The following is a 27279-nucleotide window of genomic DNA, read 5'->3' on the forward strand; positions in this document are numbered from 1 at the left end:
TACAATGGACACGGTGAAAGCGCTCCGGTGAGTGAAATTTGAGTAACGTAGAAGTCTTAAATTGCTTCATACAAACTGAGATACAAATAACATTGTTCTCATTTACCTCCCTGGACTGTTTCCTAGAAACCAGGAAGCATTAACCCCCAAAGGCACTACCGACATATAAGGACTATTTTGATTGGTTGCACAGATCCCTATATCACATATTGAGCCAATCAGAGATCTGGTAGGAATGGTTGGTAAGGGTGAAGCAGATTACATGTTCTATATCCATGGACTGTTTCCTAGAAACCAGGAAGCATTAACCCCCAAGGGCACTACCGACATATAAGGACTATTTTGATTGGTTGCACAGAGCCCTATATCACATATTGAGCCAATCAGAGATCTGGTAGGAATGGTTGGTAAGGGTGAAGCAGATTACATGTTCTATATCCATGGACTGTTTCCTAGAAACCAGGAAGCATTAACCCCAAGGGCACTACACGACATATAAGGACTATTTTGATTGGTTGCACAGAGCCCTATATCATCAGAGATATGGTAAGAATGGCTGGTTGGGTTGGAGTAGATTACATGTTCTATTTCTTAGTAACCAGGAAGTATTAACCCCATGGACACTACCGGCCTATAAGGACTATTCTGATTAGTTACACAGATCCCTATATCATATATTGAGCCAATCAGAGATATGGTAAGAATCGTTGGTAAGGGTGAAGCAGATTACATGTTCTATATCCATTGGCTGTTTCTTAGTAACTAGGAAGTATTAACCCCATGGGCACTACTGGCCTATAAGGACTATTCTGATTGGTTACACAAAGCCCTGTATCATATATTGAGCCAATCAGAGATCTGGTAAGAATGGCTGGCAGGGGTGAAGCAGAGTACATGTTCTATATCCATTGGCTGTTTCTTAGTAACTCTAAAGTATTAACCCAATGGGCACTACTGGCCTATAAGGACTATTCTGATTGGTTACACAAAGCCCTGTATCATATATTGAGCCAATCAGAGATCTGGTAAGAATGGCTGGCAGGGGTGAAGCAGATTACATGTTCTATATCCATTGACTGTTTCTTAGTAACTAGGAAGTATTAACCCCATGGGCACTACTGGCCTATAAGGACTGTCCTGATTGGTTACATAAGTTCTATATCATAATATATTGAGCCAATCAGACATATGGTAAGAATGGCTGGTAGTGATGAAGCAGATTACATGTTCTATATCCATGGACTGTTTCTTAGTACCAGGAAGTATTAACCCCGTGATCACTATTGGCCTATAAGGACTGTCCTGATTGGTTACACTGAGCCTTAAACACAAAATAAGCCATTTTACATGAATCTGTACCTTCTCTACTTAGTAGAAAAATTAGCTACAAACAAAACCCCCACTTATGAACTACCCCCCTCCTACACTCACCCCTGTCTGTGTTTGCCTCCAAACGTGGACATTGTGTTTTGCTATCTAACCGAGGATGTGTGTATGATGTTTTCATCGCCTAACCGTGGACTAAAATGGCGGATTTTTTTGTGTATAATACGAAACGGAATTTTAGCCATTACCCTGCGGACGGTAGTGTTTACACGTGTGGTCCTCGGTTTCAGGCAAATAGCGTTTAAAGCATCTAGCATGCATTTGAGGTCTTTTGCAGCAGTTTGAGACCGAGGACAGTCCTCGGTTGGAAGTAGGTTCGTTTGTCCTCGGTTTCAGGCAAATAGTGTTATAAAGCAATTAGCATGCATTTGAGGTCTTTTGCAGCAGTTTGAGATTGCGGACGTTCCTTGGTTGGAAGTAAGTCCGCAGTTTAGGGTGAAAAATCTTGTGTGTGTCCTCGTTTGCCCGCAAACACGTACGCATACCAAAATGCAAAGGGTGAGAAGAGAAAATATTCATTATCTTGGCTATAGTCTAATGGACACATATCCCCTGATTCAACAAAACCTTTGTTCGATTTCGAAAACCTTTTGTGGGCCCTGACATGTATTTGAATGGGGTTTCAACTTTGCCAATACTGCTGTTTTCCTTGTTTTCCCCCCCAAAATACCTAATTTTAATGACTTATCCTTCACTTTTAACTTAAGGGGAGAGTAATGGGAGAGAACATGGACCTTTTCCAACTTTATTATTTCTGAAGTCCAAACAATATAAAAGATATACATTTGTAGAATGAAAATGAGTCAAGAAATCCTATGGTAATTCAGATTTAAATAAAAATGTTCAGGTTTTGAAAAAATCGCAAAATTACACTTTTTTACCCTAAATTTTTTGTGATAAGTTTGGAGTAAAAACAAATTCGGTTAGGTTTTCATTTATCGGAGCAAATATACAATATACACCACAAGATCTGAGATATACTTTGATTGCCTAAATAATATGCATTGGTCTATTCCATTTGAAATCCACACTACCCCTGGAGAAGATTTAGCTATAAAGTCTTCCACAGAGGGAGTATGAGTTTCAAATATAAAAGCCAATTGGCTAACTTCCATTTAAGATACTCCTCTAGTTGTGGAAGATATAGGTAAAGCCATAATACAGGGGGAGTATGGGTTTCAAAATGATTAACCCTGACCAATTACATTTGACAAACATACTCCCCCTGTGGAAGATATTTCCAAAATCTTCCACAGGGGTAGTGTGGATTTCAATTGGAATAGCCCATTTTTATCTTTCAGCAAAAATAGGCATTCTTTTAATCAACTCATTAAATCACAACAATTTTGCCAAGTTTTCATTATTTACTACGTACAGCAATGTTTTATGGCTTCATTGAATGAATCTTTGTCCTCAATTGTGAGTCCTTGATTACGAGTACATCTTTGTCCTTGATTGAATACTACGTTTAGGCCAAAATATAGTCCGATTTGAAATCAACATGATCAATAGCACATGAACTCTTCAACAAAAGTTGATGCAGAGCTGTCATTAATAGCAGATGTAGACAACAGTCTCTTTCACAGATATGTACCTCACACTTGATAGTGTTTCTAATGTAGAGCTGTTAATTATTCACACTCCAACAATTATCTACAGAATCCATAAGTCAGGATGTAGCGTCAAGGAAACTGGGACATCGTGCACGGTGCAAAGTCCAATGTGCTAGGTGCTTTATTAGCAGTCAAGTTAGCTCAATCGATAAGGCGTTCCTTATAAACCTGTAAAGTGTGCTGAGGCTTGTGGATCAACGTTTAGGTGTTGTGCTCAAAGCGTAGCGCACTATAAATCACTGCGCTTTTCTTTATATTATTTACAAGATGACAGTCATTGTGCGAGAAAAAGTGAATCTGCCTATATAACATACCATGCGCTTGATAGTATTTTTGATGTAAAGCTGACATTATAGTGGATGTAAACAACCGTCTCTTTCACAGATATATACCACACGCTTGATGGTGTTTTTGATACAAAGCTGTCATTTTATAGCAGATGCAGACAGTCTCTTTCACAGATATATACCACACGCTTGATAGTGTTTTTGATGTCAAGCTGTTATCAGCAGATGTAGACAGCTGTCTCTTTCACACTTCTACTTCTCCAACGATAGGCCTACTCGACAGAATCCAGCAGATGCAGCGTTAAGGAAACTGGGTTATGCATGCTCATTCACGGTGCAAAGTCCAATGTGCTATATTTACAAGATGACGGTCACGTTTGTGCCAGTAGAAAGTGACTGCCTTTACATGACATACCACACACTTGATGTCTTGGATGCAAAGCTGTCATTTATAGTATGCAGACAACAGTCTCTTTCACAGATATATACCACACGCTTGATAGTGTCTTTGATCTCGAGCTGCTATTAGCAGTTGTAAATAACTGTCTCTTTCGCAGATATATACCAAACGCTTGATAGTGTTTTTGATCTCGAGCTGCTATTAGCAGTTGTAAATAACTGTCTCTTTCGCAGATATATACCAAACGCTTGATAGTGTTTGTGATGTTGCTGTTATCAGTGTTTAATTGTTGTACACATTCCGATGAGCTTCATTACGTTTTGTTACCTGGAGAGATTTGATCATGTCTCACCTCCTTTTTCATCCAAATCGACGGTAATAACTTTTGTAGTGAGGATCAACATTTACCCACAAATTGCCTCAGGAAAAACTCACATCCTGGGAACTAAATGCCACTTAAGGTCATTTTTATGTTACTCATTGACCCATGTGTGCAATATACTGCCTCTAGCTGGTGATATGGTCAACTCATTGACAATTTGATCAATTCTCTTCAGGTAGTGAAACGTAATGTGTCAATTAAAGGAGTCATAGCCACGTACATCTTAATGATTCATATAACAAAGTCATTTCTGTATGTAGGAACTAAAACAAACAAATAAAATCGAAAAGGAAGTTACATGTTATTACCGTAACCACTCGGGTATAAGCCCACCTCCCTAGATGGCAGATTTCACTTCAAAAATGGGGGTGGGCTTATAACCGGGGAAGGGCTAGTACTTGAATTTAAAAATATGAACAATCACCCCCCATTTGTATATGCCAATGTACCACTAATTAGAATCTTCTATGTCAATTTCTTAAAATTATAAGTGTGGAAATATATGTTAATTATCAACTGATATTTTTTATATTTGTTCTTAAATATGAGAGCAAAGCATTGATTTGATTTAAGAACTTGGCCAAAATTTAGTACTGGGCCTGAGTGCACCCTTGTTCCCAGAATGTTTTGAAAAATAGGGGGTGGGCTTATAATAGCCGAAGGTGGGCTTATACCCGGGTGGTTACGGTACTAACATGAGTTACGGGAATGTTTTGACCTTTTAATTTTATCTTTTGTACTTCAGTTTTAAATTTGTGTGTCCTCAATCCGTATATAAACACATTTGTTATGTGATTGAGGTGATATAGCTGGCTCAGTACTTCAAATATTATTATAATAGAAATACTTGTAAACTTAGATTTGAGATGACGTGCTGCTATAGTTGTTATTGTAGTGAAGAAAAAAAACCATGTCATACCATATAACCATTTTGCAATTTGATTTCGCCTTGCTTTATGATTTTTTTCCTCATTTCTTTTTGCAATCTTTTCTCTCTACTTCTCTCCATGCTTTCTTCACTGTTGACACATCCAGAAGATTCTTCAAGTTTTTTCCAAATTCTTTTGAGTCCGCTGCCGTCGGAAAACATTAAACAGCGTCAAAGTTTGAAATGCGGTTATGGTTAGGAAAACCATGCCGAACAGTACTCCACAGAAAATCTTAAAAACCCATGAAGATTTTGGCATAATTCCTACCAATACACCAATGAAAATGGATGGTGACATAAGTAACAGTGCGCTTTTGATTCGGATTCCCTCTGATGCTATACCACTAATAACATAATAGCAATTTATTGCTAATGGTGTATGAAGCAATCCAGATGATGATGTCACTGTTAAGAAAGTGAACGAATAAATGTCACATATTTTCCCACTGGTAACTTTGCTGCATATACCTTCGGAAATATCCGCTTCAGTAAGAGTCAAATTATTTGTGGTATTTAAGTGATCATCGGTAACATTCAAGGTATCCAAACCATACAGGTGACCATCATTCACATTATATGCAAGATATAACACAGAGAACAAGATATTGAATGGATTCACCACTATGCAAGCTACCAAATCCAAGGCAGCCAGAGCCATAACAGAAATAATCATACTATCCTTCTTTACAGATCTGTGGCAGTAAGTTTTTAACAAACAGATGTTTGCTGGTGTTCCTACCAAAGACACTGCAAAGCGGAGAACAAGTGATGTAATTGCATTTGCCAAAGTCATTGTAAACTGGATAGCTTGTAACTGTTACCCGCCCGAAAGTGATATGCTAACACTCTGCTGGCTCAATAAGAAATAAATACAATGAGAAGTATCATTTTATTTATAGAATTCTGATAAATCCCCCCAACACACTAAATGAAATTCATGTCATTTGACATTAAAATTTCAAATCAGGAACAAATTGCAATGTGCTGCTTTATTGCTATATTTATCAATATTGTTGACTCTAGGTATTGAATGTGTTGAACTGATAAGGTCTATAGGGCTATTCCAGTTGACATTCATACACCCCCTATGGAAGACATGGCATTAATCTCCCACACAGGGAATGTGAATTTCAAATGGAGTTACCTGAAAATATAGGTTTGATTATTGATTATTGATAAAAACAATAAGATAAAAAGAAAATATAAATTGATATATTTTGAACAACTGTATGTCCGAAAAGGCATATTGATAAGTGTGCTTTGCCCTGCTCAAATAATTTGTTTAAAACATGCTTGGAACACTTCCATAATGCCTAAAATACCACCTTAAAAAGAAAACGATATACAAGGTTAACAAGCACATCGAGAAACAGGTGACGGACACATCACCCTGTAAGGCTATCTGAGGATATTGACATTCCACTCTTTTTTATATGCCTTGTCTGAAAGATGGAAAAAGAAGACGCAAGCGCTATTTTGGGGATGTCATTCTTCAGATCTTATTTGATGTGCGACTTGACTGCATGCAGAAAGCGGTTAAGGCGGGTCTCATTCGATTTTGAACCAACCTCAAAAGGAAGATAACTGCAGCTGTAGCCATGCAGCGGAATGTATTATTGCCCAATGTATTATTATTCAGAATCGTGCTCTCTGATTTGTTAAAACACATAACGTGAAAGCCATTCTGCAATATTGGGTCAAGCGCCACAACACATTCTACGCATAGCATTAGGCATGGTTATGCGTACAAAATCTCTGTGATACACACAGGCCCATATGCAGGGGGGTAAGGTCCAAATTTTGGAAAGAAAGTCCACTTTTCACAAAATCGCCCCCCTTGGGAAAAAAGTCCACTTTTTCAAAATCAGCACCTCCCAAAAAAATCCTGCGTACGGGCCTGGATACACACTGTCACTTGCGCAGCGGATATGTGTACTCGCTTATCTTGATAAAGCAACTTTAATTATTTATTTGGGAAAAAAGTGATACTTTCTGTTTAAATCACACTATTTTTGAGATTAGACAATAGAAATAAAGGTTGCTGAATTGTCTTTTACACCCAAATGTGTCCTTGGCAGTAAACACGTCTGCATTGGCTGCGCTGCACCCATTATTTATGTTTTAACTGCCTTGGACACATTATTTGGCTGTGCCGCACCCATAAATTATGTTTTAACTGCCTCGGACTCATAATTTCGGTGTAAAGGGCACAGTATTAACCCTTTCTTAAATAATTTTGATCAGGTGTCAAAGGTCATTCTCATCTACAGATTGCCTATAGATAATTATTTAAAAAAAACCCAAAGCAGCCTTTAATACCATATATCTACACATTTTCGCATCTAAAATCTTCATATATTTAACTCTCTCCACATGGGTGTCAACTGCAGACGACAAGTTTATTTTTTTTTTTTTTAAATCCAAAAATTTCAGAATTATACATTTTCATAACCATAGTTTTAAGATCAGCAATCAGCATGAAAAATACATTAAAATGAGTACATAAGCCTATTATTGGTTCAGTGGTTCTTAAGATAGCTCATGATATTTTGAGAAAATATCTCAAAACTTTTTATGTTGAATCCTATGGTCAGCACGCAGAGCATTAAGAGCTAGCTCGACTTGATTGATGGCTTCCTGTGCTTGTACGTAAATATCTCTAAAAGACAACCTCAACAACACACCCAGTTTTATGTCCATGGACTATTTCTTAGTAGCCAGGAAGCATTAACCGCATGGGCATTACCGGCCTATAAGGACTATTCTGATTGGTTACACAGAGCCTTATATCATATATTGAGCCAATCAGAGATCTGGTAAGAATGGCTGGTAAGGGTGAAGCAGATTATATATCCATGGACTGTTTCTTAGTAACCAGGAAGCATTAGCCCCAAGGGCACTACCGGCATATAAGGACTATTTTGATTGGTTACACAGAGCCCTAAATCATATATTGAGCCAATCAGAGATCTGGTAAGAATCGTTGGTAGGAGTGAAGCAGATTACATGTTCTATATCCATGGACTGTTTCTTAGTAACCAGAAAGCATTAACCCCATGAGAGCTCTATATCATATATATGAGATCAAGGGCAATGAATCACATGTTGACCCAGGTTGAAAATGAGTTTTACATGTGTTTCTATAGAGGACATTTTAGAGCTTATTGAAACTGAAAATTCCATGTTTATACGACTTTTCTTTGAAAAGTTATCAATTTATCAAGCTAGGATTTGATTAGGGAAGAAAATTCTCAGCATTTTCTATAAGAAATCAGCCAAAATATACAGAAAACTAGACATAGCTGTGGTCTAAGACCACAAAACAGCCGTGAGGTGACCCGGGCACTGACCCCTTAATGATCTTTGACCCCAAAATCTCACTTTTACTACACTTTTGGGAGAAAACATGCAAAACTTATGAAATTTTATGAGTTTCAAATAAAAAGAAGTGAACAAACACTTTTTTTACCTAACTTTACACAGTCTATAGGTCTGCATGCACAAAACAATTTAAACCAGTTTTATTTTTTTGCAATATAATGGATGAAATAAACTAAAACTGAACTGGACCTGGTCTAACTATGGAGAAGAAATTTTTTTGGTATTTACATATCTTTTTTTATATAGGTCTAACTCAAGACTCGGTCTAACAGTTACTATGCTATTTAGGCCCGGTTTAAAGTTAAACTTGTTTTGTGCATAGGTCTAATTCAAGACTGGGTCTAACATTTACTATGCTATTTAGACCCGGTTTAAAGTTAAACCTGTTTTGTGCATAGGTCTAACTCAAGACTGGGTCTAACAGTTACTATGCTATTTAGACCCGGTTTAAAGTTAAACCTGTTTTGTGCATAGGTCTAACTCAAAGACAGGGTCTAATAGTTACTATGCTATTTAGACCCAGTTTAAAGTTAAACCTGTTTTGTGCGTAGGTCTAATTCAAGACGGGTCTAACAGTTACTATGCTATTTAGACCCGGTTTAAAGTTAAACCTGTTTTGTGCATAGGTCTAACTCAAAACAGGGTCTAACAGTTACTATGCTATTTGGACCCGGTTTAGACCTGTTTTGTGCATAGGTCTAACTCAAGACGGGTCTAACAGTTACTATGCTATTTAGACCCAGTTTAAAGTGAAACCTGTTTTGTGCATAGGTCTAACTCAAAACAGGGTCTAACAGTTACTATGCTATTAAGACCCGGTTTAGACCTGTGTTGTGCATAGGTCTAACTCAAGACTGGGTCTAACAGTTACAATGCTATTTAGACTCGCTTTAAAGTTAAACCTGCTTTGTGCATAGGTCTAACTCAAGACTGGGTCAAACAGTTACTATGCTATTTAGACCCAGTTTAAAGTTAAACCTGTTTTGTGTGTTGGTCTAACAGTAACTATGCTATTTAGATCCAGTTTAAAGTTAAACCTGTTTTGTGCACAGGTCAAACTCAACACTGGGTCTAACAGTTACTATGCTATTTACATGTAGACCCAGTTTAAAGTTAAACATGTTTTGTGCATAGGTCAAACTCAAGACTGGGTCTAACAGTAACTATGCTATTTAGACCCAGTTTAAAGTTAAACCTGTTTTGTGCATAGGTCAAACTCAAGACTGGGTCTTACAGTTACTATGCTATTTAGACCTGGGTCTAAAAATCACTACAGCATTTAGACCTGGGTCTAACAGTTACTATGTTATTTAGAACTGGGTCTAACAATTACTATGTTATTTAAACCCAGGTTAAAGTTAAACCACTTACTTTTGACGGGAAGGTACTTGGTAAGTAGAGCCGCTAGAAAAGAAAGATACAAAATACAAGCTATTACTCACGATTCCAGAAATTTGCTAAACTGATTGAAGCGTTCTTTTGAGACTACTTGCTACCTGCTGGTAATCAAGAGGGTCCAAACTACAATATTTTGCTGTTTAATTTTGACCTGTAATATTTTGCTGTAAACCTTTGACGAACGCGTACTACATACCTGCCAACATTGAAAACCTAGAAAACAGAGTCCATGGTGAACGGAGGGCACGAAGCGCCCGTAGTATATCGCCCCTGACGGCCGGGGGTACTTTTGTACATAACAATCATTCGTTGAAGTGATTTATTTTGGCTTTATAACAAGGCCTACATGTACGTGACTGATCGGACACTGATATGATGCACAATACAAAGGTGAAAATTCAGGGGGGAAAAAATCCATTTAAAAAAAAAATTCAAAGTTTTTGGTGAATTTGGAGAACCACTAGATGTATTCTGAAGTGCTGGGATCATTCACAGTTAATTTAAAAAAAAAATGGAAAAAAATTATAACAAAATTACAGTTTGTTATCCTTAATATGCAAACCACTAACTAATGTTTACCTCTTCATCTATCTCATATTATAAATACATTGGTTTTCCAATATGCATTTAAATATGTGATAGATGAAGAGGTAAACATTAGTTAGTGGTTTGCATATTAAGGATAACAAACTGTAATTTTTTTCCATTTTTTTTCTTCAAATTAACTGTGAATGATCTTAGCACTTCAGAATAGGTCCAGTGGTTCTCCAAAGTCGCCGAAAACTTTGGAAAAGAAATAAAATAGCCCAAATTTAAAAAAAATTTCCCCAGAAAATCGCGGAGTACTCCGATTTTCGGGGGTTTAAAACTCGGAAAATCTGAGTGACTACGCGAAAATCGGAGTAGTTGGCAGGTACGGTACTACAGTGAAGTGAAGTTGCCAACAACTCGTATGATGCAAAGTTCATTAATAAATTTCCACTTGGCAACAGCAGATTGCCTCAGCAGACAATCAGAGACAAGTGCGTTTCAACGCAGTAAATATGCGATGTACGCTTAAATATGTTCTCATCAAAGGTTTACAGGAACTTCCCAATGCGTTTAACCCCCTGGACACTACTGGTCATCTAACAGCATTTCTGATTGGTTGCCAATTATTTGTATTTGCAGACGATCTTATTAACAGCCTCCTTGATTGGTTCAAAATTGGACACAATATTCATTTTGGCCAATAGGCAGGTAGTTCTCATGGGGTTAAAATTGGCTTTGGCTTTGATGCAGGTGTCTGCCCACAATGTCCAAGGTTTGCTGTGTTGAAGAGTTACTAAGTACTATGTCGAAAATATCATTAAAGGTTTGTTATGTCGTATATTTCATTTCATTTCATTTTATTTAGGATTCAAACCAAGGATAAAAAACACAGAAAAGAATACATTTAAAAGCACACTTATTTCCACTGTGGTCCTTCATGAGCCTAAGACTTAAAAGGTACAAGAATAAAGAAATATTTGGATTGCACTTAAATATGATATTACAAACATCAAGGTGGTACCACACCCCCTGACAAATCCTGTGACCAGTTTTGCACTCCTCCGAAGAAACAACCACACACTGGCAACAAAAGCCATGCACACTACAGGGGCAAGGAACCCAATCTCCCCACCGAAAACCCAGCGACTCAAAACCAGCGGCCCATTTCATATGTCAAGAAAAAGAGGTACATTCTAGTGGTACCTCCCTTCCTAAAACAAAACAAATGCCGCACACCGTCGACGTCCTATACGATAAATATAAATTTAATACTCCGTTGGTGAGCGACGGGCGAGTGGTAGTGAGCGACAGGCGAGTGGTATTTCACTGAACGCAAGAAAAGGAGTTCTATCTGATTGGCTAGCAATCGATCGCTTAGGTCGCTCAGTAGTCAACTACAAACTCATGCATTCAATTCGATTGAAATCGATTATTCTATTATTGACGAAGATAAAGAGCGTGATAGTGTGTCAATAATGTACATTGTATTGCACCTGGCTTTACCAGAATTCCTTTATAAAATAATTTTCTCAAAGAGTTGAATATTATCAAAATTTTTACCCAGGATTTCAAATTTTTACCCGCAAATTGCAGTTAAACATATCCACAGCAAAATACCGGTCCTCACTAATTAGTACATTTAATTTCCAGTTAGTACATTTAAAGCGAAACCTGTGATTTACGTGACAACAAATAAAATTTTCTTACAATAGAAATATCATATGGGATACTGATATGGTAGGCCGCAACCGCCACAACGTGGAGCTGCTACGCGTAGCTGACTTTTTGTTCCGTGGAGCCAAATTGACCAATCATGTTAGAGTTTTTCATTACTCGGAGGTAAAACTGACCAATCAAGCACGACTTACTCATTACGTGAAGCTTAATTTAGTCATTAAGAATTTGCCAGACGAGCTTCACGTAGTTGCAAGATATCCTCGGTCACGATAGTTATGATTCAAAAAGTAATTTATGAAAAGTACGAACCGACTTATTATTAAGATGGACATGCACTCACAAGAAACTCATACAGTATTGTACACAACTATATAGCTAGGCAGAGTGGTGGTAAACCATGCACACAATTCTGCGATCTGCAGTGTATCGCCGGGAGCTGATTTGTACATCTTATGCTTGGCGTGGCCTGCGGAATTCGACCTTCAGCAAACCAGTTCGGATTTACTTTATATACTAGTAGTAGGCCATACATACTGTAGTTACGGTACTGCCCGTTTTCCTATACACAATACTCAGTGCGCTCACCATTGACGCGTGACCTAGGTATGTTAGAAGTATTATGCCATTGCCTATATGACGTCACTGTGTAAAAAATAACCAGTCAATATTTAAAGTATTCTCTGAAATTCTAGAAAATATAGTTTTGTAACATTTCCTAAATTTTTAGCTAATTTAGGTGTTTGGAAATATTGGTACTTTTGTGTTTTAGGAAGGATATGTAAACGACAGATAACACCAAAAAATATGAACAAATTATTTCTAAACCGTGTTAAGTCTGCAAACCATTATGCTTCTCATTTTCAAGAACGCTGGTTAACAATAAGCAGACTATTGTCTCATTTCGTAAACAAAAGCCCAGACAGTATTGTTACCTTGCGTTCAGCTTTATAATCATTCACCCAACTGAAACTATAATACCAGCTCATTGTTCATTGCACAGGTAAAACAGACACAAGTGCAGTGTGTATTTAACCAGAGAAGATCTGATGTAACATAGTTGAGCTGTTTTCATTGAGTGCTATCTTGGTTTAATAGCTTTTAATGGGGTTTAAGTCCTTCAAAGGTCGTGGTGAATTCTACTGTAGACATGACTGCATCATGATTATTTTAAAGTCAACAACATTCAACAATATGATCACCGTGATAGTATGACAGTATCAGTACCGTGGGTGTCAGTGATCCTGGCCTGACACAGTAGACAAACAAACAAACACGCCACACACATGGCACATGCATGCAAGGTAACATTGACTATACACTAATCAAACAATGGTATTGATCCTGTACAACTGTTTGTGGTTTATTTACATTCAATTCATTTAAAATCCACATAGTAAACATTAATTTTGGCAAGAGTTTTCTCTCTCTGGAACGATGATGCATCAACTGGCTCCAGCGTAATGAAAAGATCTAACATGATTGGTCAATTTAGCTCCATGGCGTTTAAAAGTAAGCTACGGCGTAGCAGCTCCACGTTAATGGCGGTTACGGCCAGCCATATACTGATCATGCGAAAATCGTAAAACATAGAATAGAAACAGTGTGGCGGCTCTCAAAATCTCAAATTGTATGCATAGCCTGAGTCGCACGGCCTATCTCGAACAAAATAGCTCAAAATCACCATGCGTAGTTGTTGAAAAACGTGAGGATTTATCGTACTACCACGGCAATTTTTAACACGAAGATATAGGGATGATGACGGTGTGTGCCGCCCCTCCTGAGCCACCGAAAATTCCAGTGCAGCAACCGGACTCCCCGCCCCCACAACACACACGACTCCTCCCACCCATGCACGACTATCCCCCGAGAAAACTACAAAAATAGTCACACACCTATCAAGGGGTGTAGTACCACCCTAAATTTAAACTGTTCAGCAAGCATAAAACATATAATATTACAAATACTGTTATCATTACCTACAAATTTTGAAAACAAAAATAAAATAATATTAAAAACACACAATATATTAATGTTGAAAAAACATGCATCAGGTCCAGCCTTAGTTAAAAAGATAAATTGTATGTTCATTTTTTGCGATTCCTTAAAAAAGTGATGTTTGACCTCTTTCCTGAAAATGTCTTGGCATAGCTGGAATTGCACAGAATGAAATAAGGTTAGCTATTCTTTGGTTTACCTCAAGTTAGGGAGTGATGTCTTACACCAAGGATACACCTCAACAAATTGCTCTAAAATGTGTGCGTGTGGGCTCTGCATCATTAAACTTACGCACACGATTCGATACTGCGCCCAGCGAAATACACACCAATGTATAGAGTTAGGGCTAGTCTAAGGGTTAGGACTAGGTTAGGGCTAGGGTAAGGGTCAGGTTAGAGTTAGATTTGACATAGAGAAACTAATTTCATATTCAACATAGAGAGCCTTATTTTGGACATATAACGAGCCTTATTTTGGACATAACGAGCCTTATTTTGAACATATCGAGCTTATTTTGGACATAACAAGCCTTATTTTGGATCTAACAGACTTTATTTTGGACATAACAGACCTTATTTTGAACATAACAGACCTTATTTTGGACATAACGAGCCTCATTTTGAATATAAGACTTTATTTTAGACATAACGAGCCTTATTTTGAACACAACGGACCTTATTTTGGATATAGCAGACTTTATTTGGACATAACGAACCTTATTTTGGACATAAGCCTTATTTTGGACATAACAAGCCTTATTTTGGACATAACAGACATTATTTAGGACATAACGGACCGTATTTTGGACATGCCATTTTCTGTTTTCTACTTCGAATTCTGTGAAATTTTTCTGTTTTCCGTAACACGGAGAATTTCGGGCTCTAGCATAGCCCAATGACCCAAACAAGCAAAAGCTCAAATTTTGACCTCAAGTTGTGAAACATGAGTTGTGAAACACCATTTCTTCCATGGGCTATTCCATTTAAAATCCCCACTACCCCTGTGGAATATTTGGCTAAAGTCTTCCACAGAGGGAGTATGAATTTCAAATAGAATAAACAATTGGGTAACTTCCATTTGAAATATTCACACCAGTTGTGGACGATATAGGTAAAGCCATAATACAGGGGGAGTATGGGTTATAAAATGATTAACCAGACCAGTTAGTTACATTTGAAAAGTGTGGATTTCAACTGGAATAGCCCCATATAGCGGGTGTTATGGATTTCAACTGCTATAGCCGAAAGCATGAACATCTGCACGATGCAAACAAAGCAAAACAAACATTAACCACGGGGTCAACTCCATACACAAGCAATCCCAAGTGATGTCAGACATGGGTCCCCATTTGAAAACCTAACTTATTGGTTACTTACAGGTTCTCCGAATAATGCACTTGTTGACAATGGAGGCCAGCTGCAAAAATAAAAATAAAAATCAATGCTTAAAACTAATTTGTGACCCGATCCAGTCCATTCAGGCTAAAGTCATATTTTTTCAAAACTGAGTTATAATTAGGTTGATTGCGAAGTTACAACATTTTTACATGTTGATAGTCTAACTATGATTAATGTATAACCCTAACCTATTTCTGGCTATATCTCAGTTTCATATTTGCGGACATTAGCCTGAGTGGACTAAATCGGGTCATATTTTGTCCCAGTATAGTACCCTTTCTATCCATGTCATGGACACTCTAGACCAAACAAGCACAAAGGCACATGATGGTGATTGCTTTTCATTAATTTAAGAAAAAACCAGTATCAGGCATCGGGTGCCATTTTACCATCATTTGTAGACTCCATGATCAATAAGCTTAAATTTCTCACAATAACCACTGTGAATAATCACTGTAACATCAAGAGAGAATTGAATACCTGAGTGGAAGAAGGGCCAAACTCTATTAAAACTGTTTTTGAGATATTCAGAAAAAACTTAATATTTGGAAGTTTTATAGACAGAAAGATTTGATCTTCAGGGGACCTTTAATTCATGAACATACAGTATTACATACATTCGAAGTCATATATGATGTTTCCATGGCAATGGTACAGGTCTTAATACAAGCTGGAGTTGGGCCCTTCTTCCACTAATATACTGCAAGTGCCAGTTCCGTAAGCAGAAATAGCTACAGAAATTCGGAAATTATCCATTAATTGCACAAATAGAAGCATGTAATATGTTAGCAAGAAAGTTTATTGTACTGAAAAGAAGATTTAATGGATGAACAAAATTCCTCTTTGATCCAATATTTGTGGAAGAAGGGCCCAACTCCATGGAGTTGGGCCTTTCTTCCATGAAAACCATGATTAAGTGTACGTGGAAGACTATTTAGAGAGTGGACTTTAGCTCATCTTTCACACAATGTCATATGGAAGAACAGTCTGCTGGCAATAAAATGTTGAGTTCACAGTTTCAATAGCGAATATGCCAGTTTCCATGTCCTCACATGCCTGCGTAAAATCCAAGGGTCCAAGGTTGTGGGTGAATATGAGTAGGGGTGCATGCGGGGTGGGCATATGTGTGTGCGTTTGTAAACGAGTTCTATTGTCATTTTGCGCGCGGGTTGGTTATCATTTCAAATATCGCCTTGCTTGCTGAGATCTACATTGATTGGTCAGACTAAGTAGCCGCTTACACAAACGGCAAGACAGTGAGACCACGGACGTGATATATAGAAAACTTGTCTGACCCAGGATCGGTAAAAGTGAATTCCCACAAAATGCTGGGAACTGGAAGGCAATTTGCCTACAGATTGGGAGGGTCCATGTATCAGGTTTATTTAATGTTATATAATCTACATTACCAGTCGTTCTCCATGGACCCGAGGGAGGGTCTAAAGAGAGGAAAGTTAAAAGTCAAGGTCCTCGTGTGAGTGGGGGAGTGTTACCTCTTGTAGTTTTTCCTGTCCCTTCTCCTTGACTTTGTCACTAGCGTCAGCATCGCGACCTCTCAAGATCGGCGTCTCAAACTTCTTCTTGAATTCTTGAGCTGTACCTGAAAATATGAGAGTGAAAATAATTATGGTAAATTGGGCTATTCCAGTTGAAATCCATACACCCCCTATGGAAGACATAACCTTCATCTTCCACACAGGGAGTGTCAATTTGAAATAGCGCTACCTGAATGGGTGACTCCATTTGAAATCTACACCCCCTGTGTGGGCGATTAAGGCCATGTCTTCCATAGAGGGTGTATGGATTTCAAATGGGGTTACCTGAATGGGTGACTCCATTTGAAATCTACACCCCCTGTGTGGGAGATTAAGGCCATGTCTTCCATAGGAGGGTGTATGGATTTCAAATGGCATAGCTCTTGGTGACATGGCTATTCTTCTCATTGCTTCCTAGATAGGCCAACTCTCTTTCAGTACCTGAATGGGTGACTCCATTTGAAATCTACACCCCCTGTGTGGGAGATTAAGGCCATGTCTTCCATAGGAGGGTGTATGGATTTCAACTGCCATAGCTCTTGGTGACATGGCTATTCTTCTCATTGCTTCCTAGATAGGCCAACTCTCTTTCAGTACCTGAATGGGTGACTCCATTTGAAATCTACACCCCCTGTGTGGGAGATTAAGGCCATGTCTTCCATAGGCGGGTGTATGGATTTCAACTGGAATAGCTCTTGGTGACATGGCTATTCTTCTCATTGCTTCCTAGATAGGCCAACTCTCTTTCAGTAGTGACTGGGCCAGATTTCTCTGTGCATTATATGGCTTCGATGGGTTGTTCTAAGTCCTCTGCACATTGGTCTATTCCAATCCATACACCTTGTGTGGAAGACATGACCTTAATCTCCCGCACATGTGCAGATTTCAAATGGAGTCACCCATTCAGGTAACCCCATTTGAAATTCACACTCCCTGTGTGGAAGATTAAGGACATGTCTTCTGTAGGGCATATGGATTTTGACTGGAATAGCTCAATGAGTTTGTTAACCTTCCCAGCTGCTACCCATGACACACTTGGGTGGAAAGGAGCAAATCAAGTTTAATGTCTTGCTCACATGAGAAATAATACTCACTGCGGCACCAGCTTGAACCCACAATCTTACAATTATGGATCCTATGCTCTACATTAATCTAAATTCAATTTTCACTAAGCTTTTAACATATTGTAGCATAAGTAACTTGTCGCAAAGTTATGACAATTTACTCTTTACTTGCCGTTTCTAGGGATTTGTGACCGATTTTAACCCTGGAACTTGTACAAAGAGATACCCTAAGACATCGTTCCCAAAGTGTGGGTCGCGACCCTTTTGGGGCTTGAGGCCTCTGCCAAAAGGGGTCCCAGGGCTTATCAGAAAAAAATAAAACATCTCGTGCATTAAAGTGCAGGATACCATCGTCTTGATGTCACCCAATTTTGGCCTATGTTAGCATTAAATGGCGTCTTGGGACTGTGTTCCTTTGCAAATTTTGCTTGTACGCCACTGATAAGTTTCTATAAGAAACAGCATACACTATTTGCCGTCCATGAGCGACATGCAAAAATGGCAGAGTTGTTACTCTGTGGTTCTACCTCATTGGGAGGTACACTATTTGCCCTCCATGACCGACACACAAACATGGCAGAGTTGTTACTCTTTGGTTCTACCTCATTGGGAGGTACACTATTTGCCCTCCATGAGCGACACGCAAACATGGCAGAGTTGTTACTCTTTGGTTCTACCTCATTGGGAGGTACACTATTTGCCCTCCATGAGCGACATACAAACATGGCAGAGTGGGTACTCTTTGGTTCTACCTCATTGGGAGGTACACTATTTGCCCTCCATGAGCGACATACAAACATGGCAGAGTCAGTACTCTTTGGTTCTACCTCATTGGGAGGTACACTATTTGCCCTCCATGAGCGACATACAAACATGGCAGAGTCAGTACTCTTTGGTTCTACCTCATTGGGAGGTACACTATTTGCCCTCCATGAGCGACATACAAACATGGCAGAGTGGGTACTCTTTGGTTCTACCTCATTGGGAGGTACACTATTTGCCCTCCATGAGCGACATACAAACATGGCAGAGTTGTTACTCTTTGGTTCTACCTCATTGGGAGGTACACTATTTGCCCTCCATGAGCGACATACAAACATGGCGGAGTCAGTACTCTTTGGTTCTACCTCATTGGGAGGTACACTATTTGCCCTCCATGAGCGACATACAAACATGGCAGAGTCAGTACTCTTTGGTTCTACCTCATTTGGAGGTACACTATTTGCCCTCCATGAGCGACATACAAACATGGCAGAGTGGGTACTCTTTGGTTCTACCTCATTGGGAGGTACACTATTTGCCCTCCATGAGCGACATACAAACATGGCAGAGTGGGTACTCTTTGGTTCTACCTCATTGGTAATGGTACTGTCTCATAAACTTCCATGGAAATCCTGTAACTTGCACAATTACAATGTATTCAGACCTCAAAATACTTTTTCAAACTGTTGAAAAAACTCACCACGGTAATTTAACTTTCGGGGACTACTTTCAGGAGCTAAATAAAATCCCTAGCTGCAAACCTCAAAATAGTTTCCTTTCAGGGCTACATTCTATTAAATATCACCCCCGTAATTTAATTTTGAGGACTATTTTGGCATTTCTGGTGACAAATCACCCTTAGCTTCCCGTCGATTTTGAGTGCTGCCTGTACTTCCATGGAAACATGGTCGGTTCTTTGCACACTCATCTATATTTCCATGGAATCTATGCAGGTTGAACACTTACCTAAAATTCCTTGGTTGACAAAGTGGACCAGACTAAAGTACTCCAGTAAATCATTCTGTATGGGTGTTCCAGACAGGAGAACCCATCTTTTGCAGTTCAAGCCGGTCAGTGCCTGGTATGTTTGGTTGTCAGAATTCTTTAGACGATGACCCTATGGGAGGAAAAAAGAGGTGTGCATCCAAGTTGCCGATATAATGAAAAAAGTATTGACAAATTGGGCGTACATTGTATGCTGCGTGTTAGCCTCCGCTATTATGCCAAAATAGACACATTATTGCCATGATTGCTTTTTAGTCTGGTGCAACTGTTATAACATTTTTGACGTTTTGAATTTAAGTATATTTTGATGTTTTTCATAGTGCAATAGTATTTTGGTTTAATTAATATTTGTGTGCAATATGGTGCTTTCATGATCTAATACTTTTTTCCCTATCAATGCAATTTTTGATGTCTTTTAAAAGTTCTTAAAATGTTTAATATTTTTAATGTTTATGTATGTTCATATTGTAATTTTACATGTAATTTGGCCGTTTAGCTACGATATGTGAACAATAAAATACCGATAATAATAATAATAATAAGTAAATAACCTCTGGAATCAAGAACTGTTGCTTAACTTTACTGCAGTTGAAGGTTTATATTCCATTTCCAATGTTCAAGCTTTTAGTGACTTGAATTTTCAGATCACGAAAATTGGAAGAACATTGATTTAACCATTTTTATCGATATTGATTGGCCAATATATTGATTTTTAAAATCCTGACATCGACCAGAGGTTAAATACTGCGCATTGGTTAATTGAGGACATTGTGAAAAATCTAAACATTTTTCCTTTGGAACCGAGGAATATTCCTCGGTCTAAAGCAAAATATTTAAGATTTTTCACAATGCCCGACATATAACCGAATCAAAGTTATTAACCTCATTCATAATCGTCACTCTTCACTTTACAAAATAATATAAAATTTTCCTCAAAAGTAAATAAACAATAAACAATTTTTACATTTTGCTTTTCCAAAAATCGATCAGGCTAACAGGATGACCCATAACAGAAGTGCGAATCACACTCTTGTAGTGTGCAATCCAAATATGGTACCCAGCGCACGCGCAAGTTTGTTTGGCACACAGAGTTTACTAATATTTACGCTGGTGGTGCGGAGGTCCACTGTTTAATATTAGTAATCGTGTCCTGTGTTTGTGTTTAGGCAAATAAAAATGATTGGATCAAATGTATCATGTTTGTTCATGAGGTTATGAATGGTCCTTAGCTTTTAGTTTAACACTTCATCTGTTAACATTGGGCTATTCCATTTAAACTCCACACTACCCCTGTGGAAGATTTTGGAAATAACTGCCACAGGGGGAGTATGAATTTCAAATGGAATTAGCACATTAGGTAGCTCCATTTGAACAGTCGGACAAGTTTATGTATAATGCAGTCTTCATGTTCTCTGTTGACAAGGGGCAGTCTTCATTGAACAGCTCTTCCTCAGAGCGAACAAACCTTTAATTTAGCAGATAGGCGAGGTCTGCTTGTTTTCTGTTGACAAGGGGCAGTCTTCAGTGAACGGCTCTTTTCAGAGCCACCAAAACTTACAAAATCAGCAGATAGGCGAGATCTGCTTGTTTCTGTTGACAAGGGCAGTCTTCAGCAAACGGCTCTTTTCAGAGCCACCAAAACTTACAAATTCAGCAGATAGGCGAGATCTGCTTGTTTCTGTAGACAAGGGGCAGTCTTCAGCAAACGGCTCTTTTCAGAGCCACCAAAACCTTTATATTAGCAGATAGGCGAGATCTGCTAGTTCTCTGTAGACAAGGGGCAGTCTTCATTGAACGGCTCTTTTCAGAGCCACCAAAACTTACAAAATCAGCAGATAGGCGAGATCTGCTAGTTTCTGTTGACAAGGGGCAGTCTTCAGCAAACAGCTCTTTTCAGAGTCATCAGTAGACAAGGGGCGGTCTACATGTCTCATTCTTAGGTACTTTGTCCTGAAGAAGTCAGAGCTACTCCTGACGAAAGCAAAATTTAAAAAAAAAAAAAAAAAAAAAAAAAATTAAAAAAAAAAGGAAATTAATAAAAGACAGTTCTAAACTTGTCCGACAGCGAACCCGCTAAAAACCTACTAATTGAACTTTTAATAGCTCTGGTCTTTGTTTGCTTTTGCTAAATCCTGTTCAGTGGTGGGTTACCAGGCATTGTATTTTGTACAGGTATGCATAACCAACAATTAACAAGGAGAGAACTTTCTTAAACCTCGTTGACTTGGGGATGATTTGAAATGACCGCCAATTATGACTGTTTGATATTTATTGCCAGCAATGTGGAAAAAGAGACAAATGTAAAAACGTAAAAAGCTATAATTTTGTTGAAGGAGCAAAGTTTAACAAACCATAACCCCGCTTCTGGATATCGTTTGAAGTCAAATGATATACCATTTTTAAGTTTATGATGTTTATTCTTTAAACACGAAATAAAACAAAATTGACCGGGGGAGGAATTTACGGCTCATTCGCCGTGGACGGTCACATATATAGGCCAGACAGGTCAACTATATCACTCTTAGTCGGTCTACTTTTTGGCGTAGAGGTAAAAACCTAACAATTCTTGCCAATTACATGCTGATCAAACTATACAATCATTATCACAAGTTTCCTTTCTTCCAATGTTCCTTTTTTTATGTTTCCAACAATATCTTAGCTGTACCATAACATATTTATGAAGTATTTATGTCTAGAGGGAAAAAAAGAATTACAATGTAAGAAAAGAGACAACAAAACATGACCATTTTTATTGTTATTATTTATTTTTGTTTTTTACTAAGGGTAGACAGTCACCTTTGGTGACAAACACTGATTTCTAAAATAGTAACAAATAATAACAATGTGTGCTGCTAAATTGTACACAACAGCAAACAAACTGTACTCGGTACAGAAATTACGGTATTAATTTAAAAGAAAAAAAACCAAATAAAATACTATATCAGTTTAAGCTTGAAGCTGACAAAGAGGTCACACTTTTTAAAATCAGAATCATTGATGTATTGATGGGTGGCACTGGGGAAAATATGAGGACATAATTAATCACCCAAAATTTGATGTAAAAATCTTTTTACCAAGTCATCCTTTTGATATGGATGTACACAAAAATTGGAAACATTTTGACCCATTATTGTTGTTATTGTTATTATCTTGTCCAGTGTTTTTCTAATTATAACACTTATCTTTGTATACATTACTGCTGCCATATAACACTTTCCATTTTCCTAAAACTTTTGCAAAGTATTTTTTCTACTATTTAGAAATAGCATATAAATGCTATCTCTTAGTAAAGTCATACTGATATAACAAATACATGAAAATATGGACTACATCATTGTCTCCATTTCATTGTAACAATTTGGTCGTAACCGATCTACAAAATGATTTGATACACGATCTACAGTCGCATACAGAAATGGATTGAGTACAGAATTGATAGGTAAAACAAATGCTGTAATCCATGGAAACCATTCAGGGGGAAGTTCCTTTACTTCAGTCTGTGCTAGAATACCCAAGATGACAATAGGAAGCCAACACATGAGGTCAGTCAATGTGATAGCACCCATTTTAATGGCCATTTTCAAATCAGTTCTGAGCAAGGAGAATCCTGATTTACATATACACAAATAGGAGTATGTAACATATTGCAATCAACAAACACAACAGAGAGTTAAGCCCAAGAAAAAGTCCGATCGAGAAATAGTTGTCTAGTTTTGAGCCAAGTTTTGCAAATGTTTGTAATTCAGTATGATCATCAGGCCTGCCAAAGTTGTATGATGTTGTAACATTTTCATAGTTTACCTCATATATTTTAGTTTTGGCTAATGGTAGCCCAATACAAACATCAGAAAATTGATACAATTTATCATCTTGTAAGAAAATAGTTACACTGCTTAAAGCAAAAGCAGTAGCCCATGCAAATGCTGTCATCAATACTTGCGTCATTTTGCCAAATAGTTTGCGTGTTATAAAGATTTTTCGAAATGCCCAAAGTCTATCTACAGCTATAAGTGTTAGAAAGAGAAGAGATGCTTCACTTGATAAAACTGAAAGAAATCCTGCAAATTTGCAAAGTGCACTATTACGCCAATGTTCAGCAAATGAAGGAAAATACTCACTATAGTATTGATCGACAGATGCAATAACTAACAAATACACACCCATAAGTAAGTCTGCCAGAGCTAAATTGGTAATAAAAACAACTTGTTTCACTTGCTTTTCATCTGCTGATTTTGACATCATTTTTTGACATCCCCAAATGAACACCACAATGTTTGCAAACAATGCACAAACGCCAAAGATCCATGTACAACATTTCACTGCTGTAGATGGGAGGAGCTGCTTACATGTTAAGTAAGGAGATTTCTTGAATCTTGGTACACATTGAGACTGACTTAGCATTTCAAGAAAACAACATGTGGCTGGGCTGTCTACTTGGATATAACTATTGTTTTGCATTCTCAATCCCATAAAAGATTTTTTTGTTATTTTTGTTAAATCATTATATTCAAAGTTTATAAATTTCAATTTGGTTAAACCAGACAGTGCTTTATTGTGAATTTGTTCTAATTCATTACCACCAAGGTCCAGAACTATCAAATCTGTCAAATTTGCAAACTGATATGGATAAAGTCTGACTATTTTGTTTGAATGGAGAGTTAATACCTGTAAAGGCATTGCATTTAATTGGTGGAAAACATATCTTGGTATTTCAGTCAACTTGTTATAATAGAGGTGGAGCTCTTTCAAGCTTTTAAGGTCTTTAAAAATAGCCGAAGGCAGTGATTCAATTTCATTGGTATCAAGTCTTAATATCTCTAAATTTGTCAACCCATAGAAAAGGTCAATATCAATCACCTTAAGTTTATTGCCATATAGCCTAAGCTGTCGCATTTGAAGAAGGTCTTTAAATACTCCTGATTGTAGTGATTCAATGTTATTCTCATACAGACTTAATTGCTCTAGCTTTGTCAAACTATTGAAAAGGTCACTTTGTATCACATTGAATTTGTTCCTATACAGCGAAAGTTCACACAATTGATGAAGATCTCTGAATACATCTGATGGTAATGATTCAATGTTATTTTCATACAGGCTAAATTTCTCTAGCTTTGTCAAACTATTAAAAAGGTCACTTTGTATCACATTGAGTTTGTTACTATACAGCCAAAGCTCTTGCAATTGATGAAGATCTTTGAATACACCTGATGGTAATGATTCAATGTTATTTTCATACAGGCTAAATTTCTCTAGCTTTGTCAAACTATTCAAAAGGTCACTTTGTATCACATTGAGTTTGTTCCCATGCAAATCAAGCTCTCGTAATTGATGAAGACCTTTGAATAGACCTGATGGTAACGATTCAATGTTATTCTCATACAGACTTAATATCTCTAGCTTTGTCAAACTATTAAAAAGGTCACTTTGTATCACATTGAGTTTGTTCCTATACAGCCAAAGTTTTCGCAATTGATGAAGATCTTTGAATGCACCTGATGGTAATGATTCAATGTTATTTTCAAACAGACCTAATATCTCTAACTTTGTCAAACTATTGAAAAGGTCACTTTGTATCACATTGAGTTTGTTACTATACAGCCAAAGCTCTTGCAATTGATGAAGATCTTTGAATGCACCTGATGGTAATGATTCAATGTTATTTTCAAACAGACCTAATATCTCTAACTTTGTCAAACTATTGAAAAGGTCACTTTGTATCACATTGAGTTTGTTACTATACAGCCCAAGCTCTTGCAATTGATGAAGATCTTTGAATACACCTGATGGTAATGATTCAATGTTATTTTCATGTAGGCCTAATACCTCTAGCTTTGTCAAACTATTGAAAAGGTCACTTTTTATCACATTGAGTTTGGTCCCATTCAGCCAAAGCTCTTGCAATTGATGAAGATCTTTGAATACACCTGATGGTAATGATTCAATGTTATTTTCATGTAGGCCTAATACCTCTAGCTTTGTCAAACTATTGAAAAGGTCACTTTGTATCACATTGAGTTTGTTACTATACAGCCAAAGCTCTTGCAATTGATGAAGATCTTTGAATGCACCTGATGGTAATGATTCAATGTTATTTTCATGCAGACTTAATATTTCTAGCTTTGTCAAACAATTGAAAAGGTCACTTTGTATCACACTGAGTTTGTTCCTATACAGCCAAAGTTCTTGCAATTGATGAAGATCCCTGAATACACCCGGTTGTAATAATTTAATGTTATTTTCGTACAGACCTAATATCTCTAGCTTTGTCAAATTATTGAAAAGGTCACTTTGTATCACATTGAGTTTGTTGTCATTAACATAAAGCTTTCGCAATTGATGAAGATCTCCAAATATACCTGATGGTAATGATTTAATGTTATTTTTGTGCAGACCTAATATCTCTAACTTTGTCAAATTATTGAAAAGGTCACTATGTATCACATTGAGTTTGTTGCCATTCAGCCCAAGCACTCGCAATTGATGCAGATATGTGAATACACCTGATGGTAATGATTCAATGCTATTGTTACTCAGACCCAATTTCTCTAGCTTTGTCAAACTATTGAAAAGGTCACTTTGTATCACATTGAGTTTGTTACTATACAGCCAAAGCTTTCGCAATTGATGAAGATCTTTGAATGCACCTGATTGTAGTGAGTCAATACTGTTGTTATATATAGTTAATATCTCTAACTTCGTTATCTTATAAAAAAGGTCTGTTTCTAATTTCTTCAAATTATTGAAGTCCAAGTAAAGGCGTTTTAAAGTAGACAGACTGAATAAGTCACTTGGAATGACAGATAAATTATTGTGTGATAGCACTAGTGATATCAATGTAGATTTATTGTACAGTGTTGTTTGGTTCAGAAAGGAAAAATGGTTGTAAACTATGGACAAATGGGTTAAATGTTTTGGCAGATTTATGGGAAAGTTTGCAAAAATATTTGATGCAATATCCAACAATAATAGGTCATTTGGAAGGTTTTTCAATTGGGATAAATGGCAATCAGGTAAAGACAACACCTTTATCATCTGCATATGTGAAAATATATCTGATTCTACATCCTTAATAGTATTTCCACCTAAATACAGAACCTGTACATTAACTAAACCATCTAACCAACTACGTGAAATATACTCAAGCTTATTTACATTTAATAGCAACCGTTTTAATTTGTACAAATGTGAAAATGAACCAGCTTCTATATTTGAGATTTGGTTGAAAGAGAGATCCACTGTATGAATGTTTTCTAAACCTTCAAAAATACCAGGTCCAATTGTTGTCATCTTATTCTGGCTCAACAATAAAATGATAACATCTGATCGATTGAGGAAGGATTGAGGTTCAATGTGAACGAGTTGTCTGTCAGAGAGGTCTATTGCAGTTGAGTTTGCGAGAATCAAAGCAGGAGATCCGCCTACTAAGAGAATGTTCTTGCTAACATACACATCTGGACAGTCAATAAAAAACATCTGGAAGTGTAGGGTACAGAAGCAGCCATTAGAACATACTGGGAACTCAGCTAAACGCATATCAT

The 27279-nt window shown here is 37.4% G+C and overlaps 1 protein-coding gene across 1 annotated transcript in view; it reads right to left on the reverse strand.

Moving 5' to 3' along the window:
• The window catches only part of LOC140140013 (DNA repair and recombination protein RAD54-like), a 70001-nt gene that overhangs the window by 15569 nt on the left and 27153 nt on the right, over positions 1-27279 (reverse strand). Inside the window, 4 exon segments of the mRNA XM_072161825.1 lie at positions 9749-9781; positions 15355-15394; positions 16869-16975; positions 19703-19853. Coding sequence (XP_072017926.1) covers positions 9749-9781; positions 15355-15394; positions 16869-16975; positions 19703-19853 — 331 coding nt within the window.

The sequence above is a fragment of the Amphiura filiformis genome, chromosome 2 (assembly GCF_039555335.1).
Source record: "Amphiura filiformis chromosome 2, Afil_fr2py, whole genome shotgun sequence".
NCBI lineage: Eukaryota > Metazoa > Echinodermata > Ophiuroidea > Amphilepidida > Amphiuridae > Amphiura > Amphiura filiformis.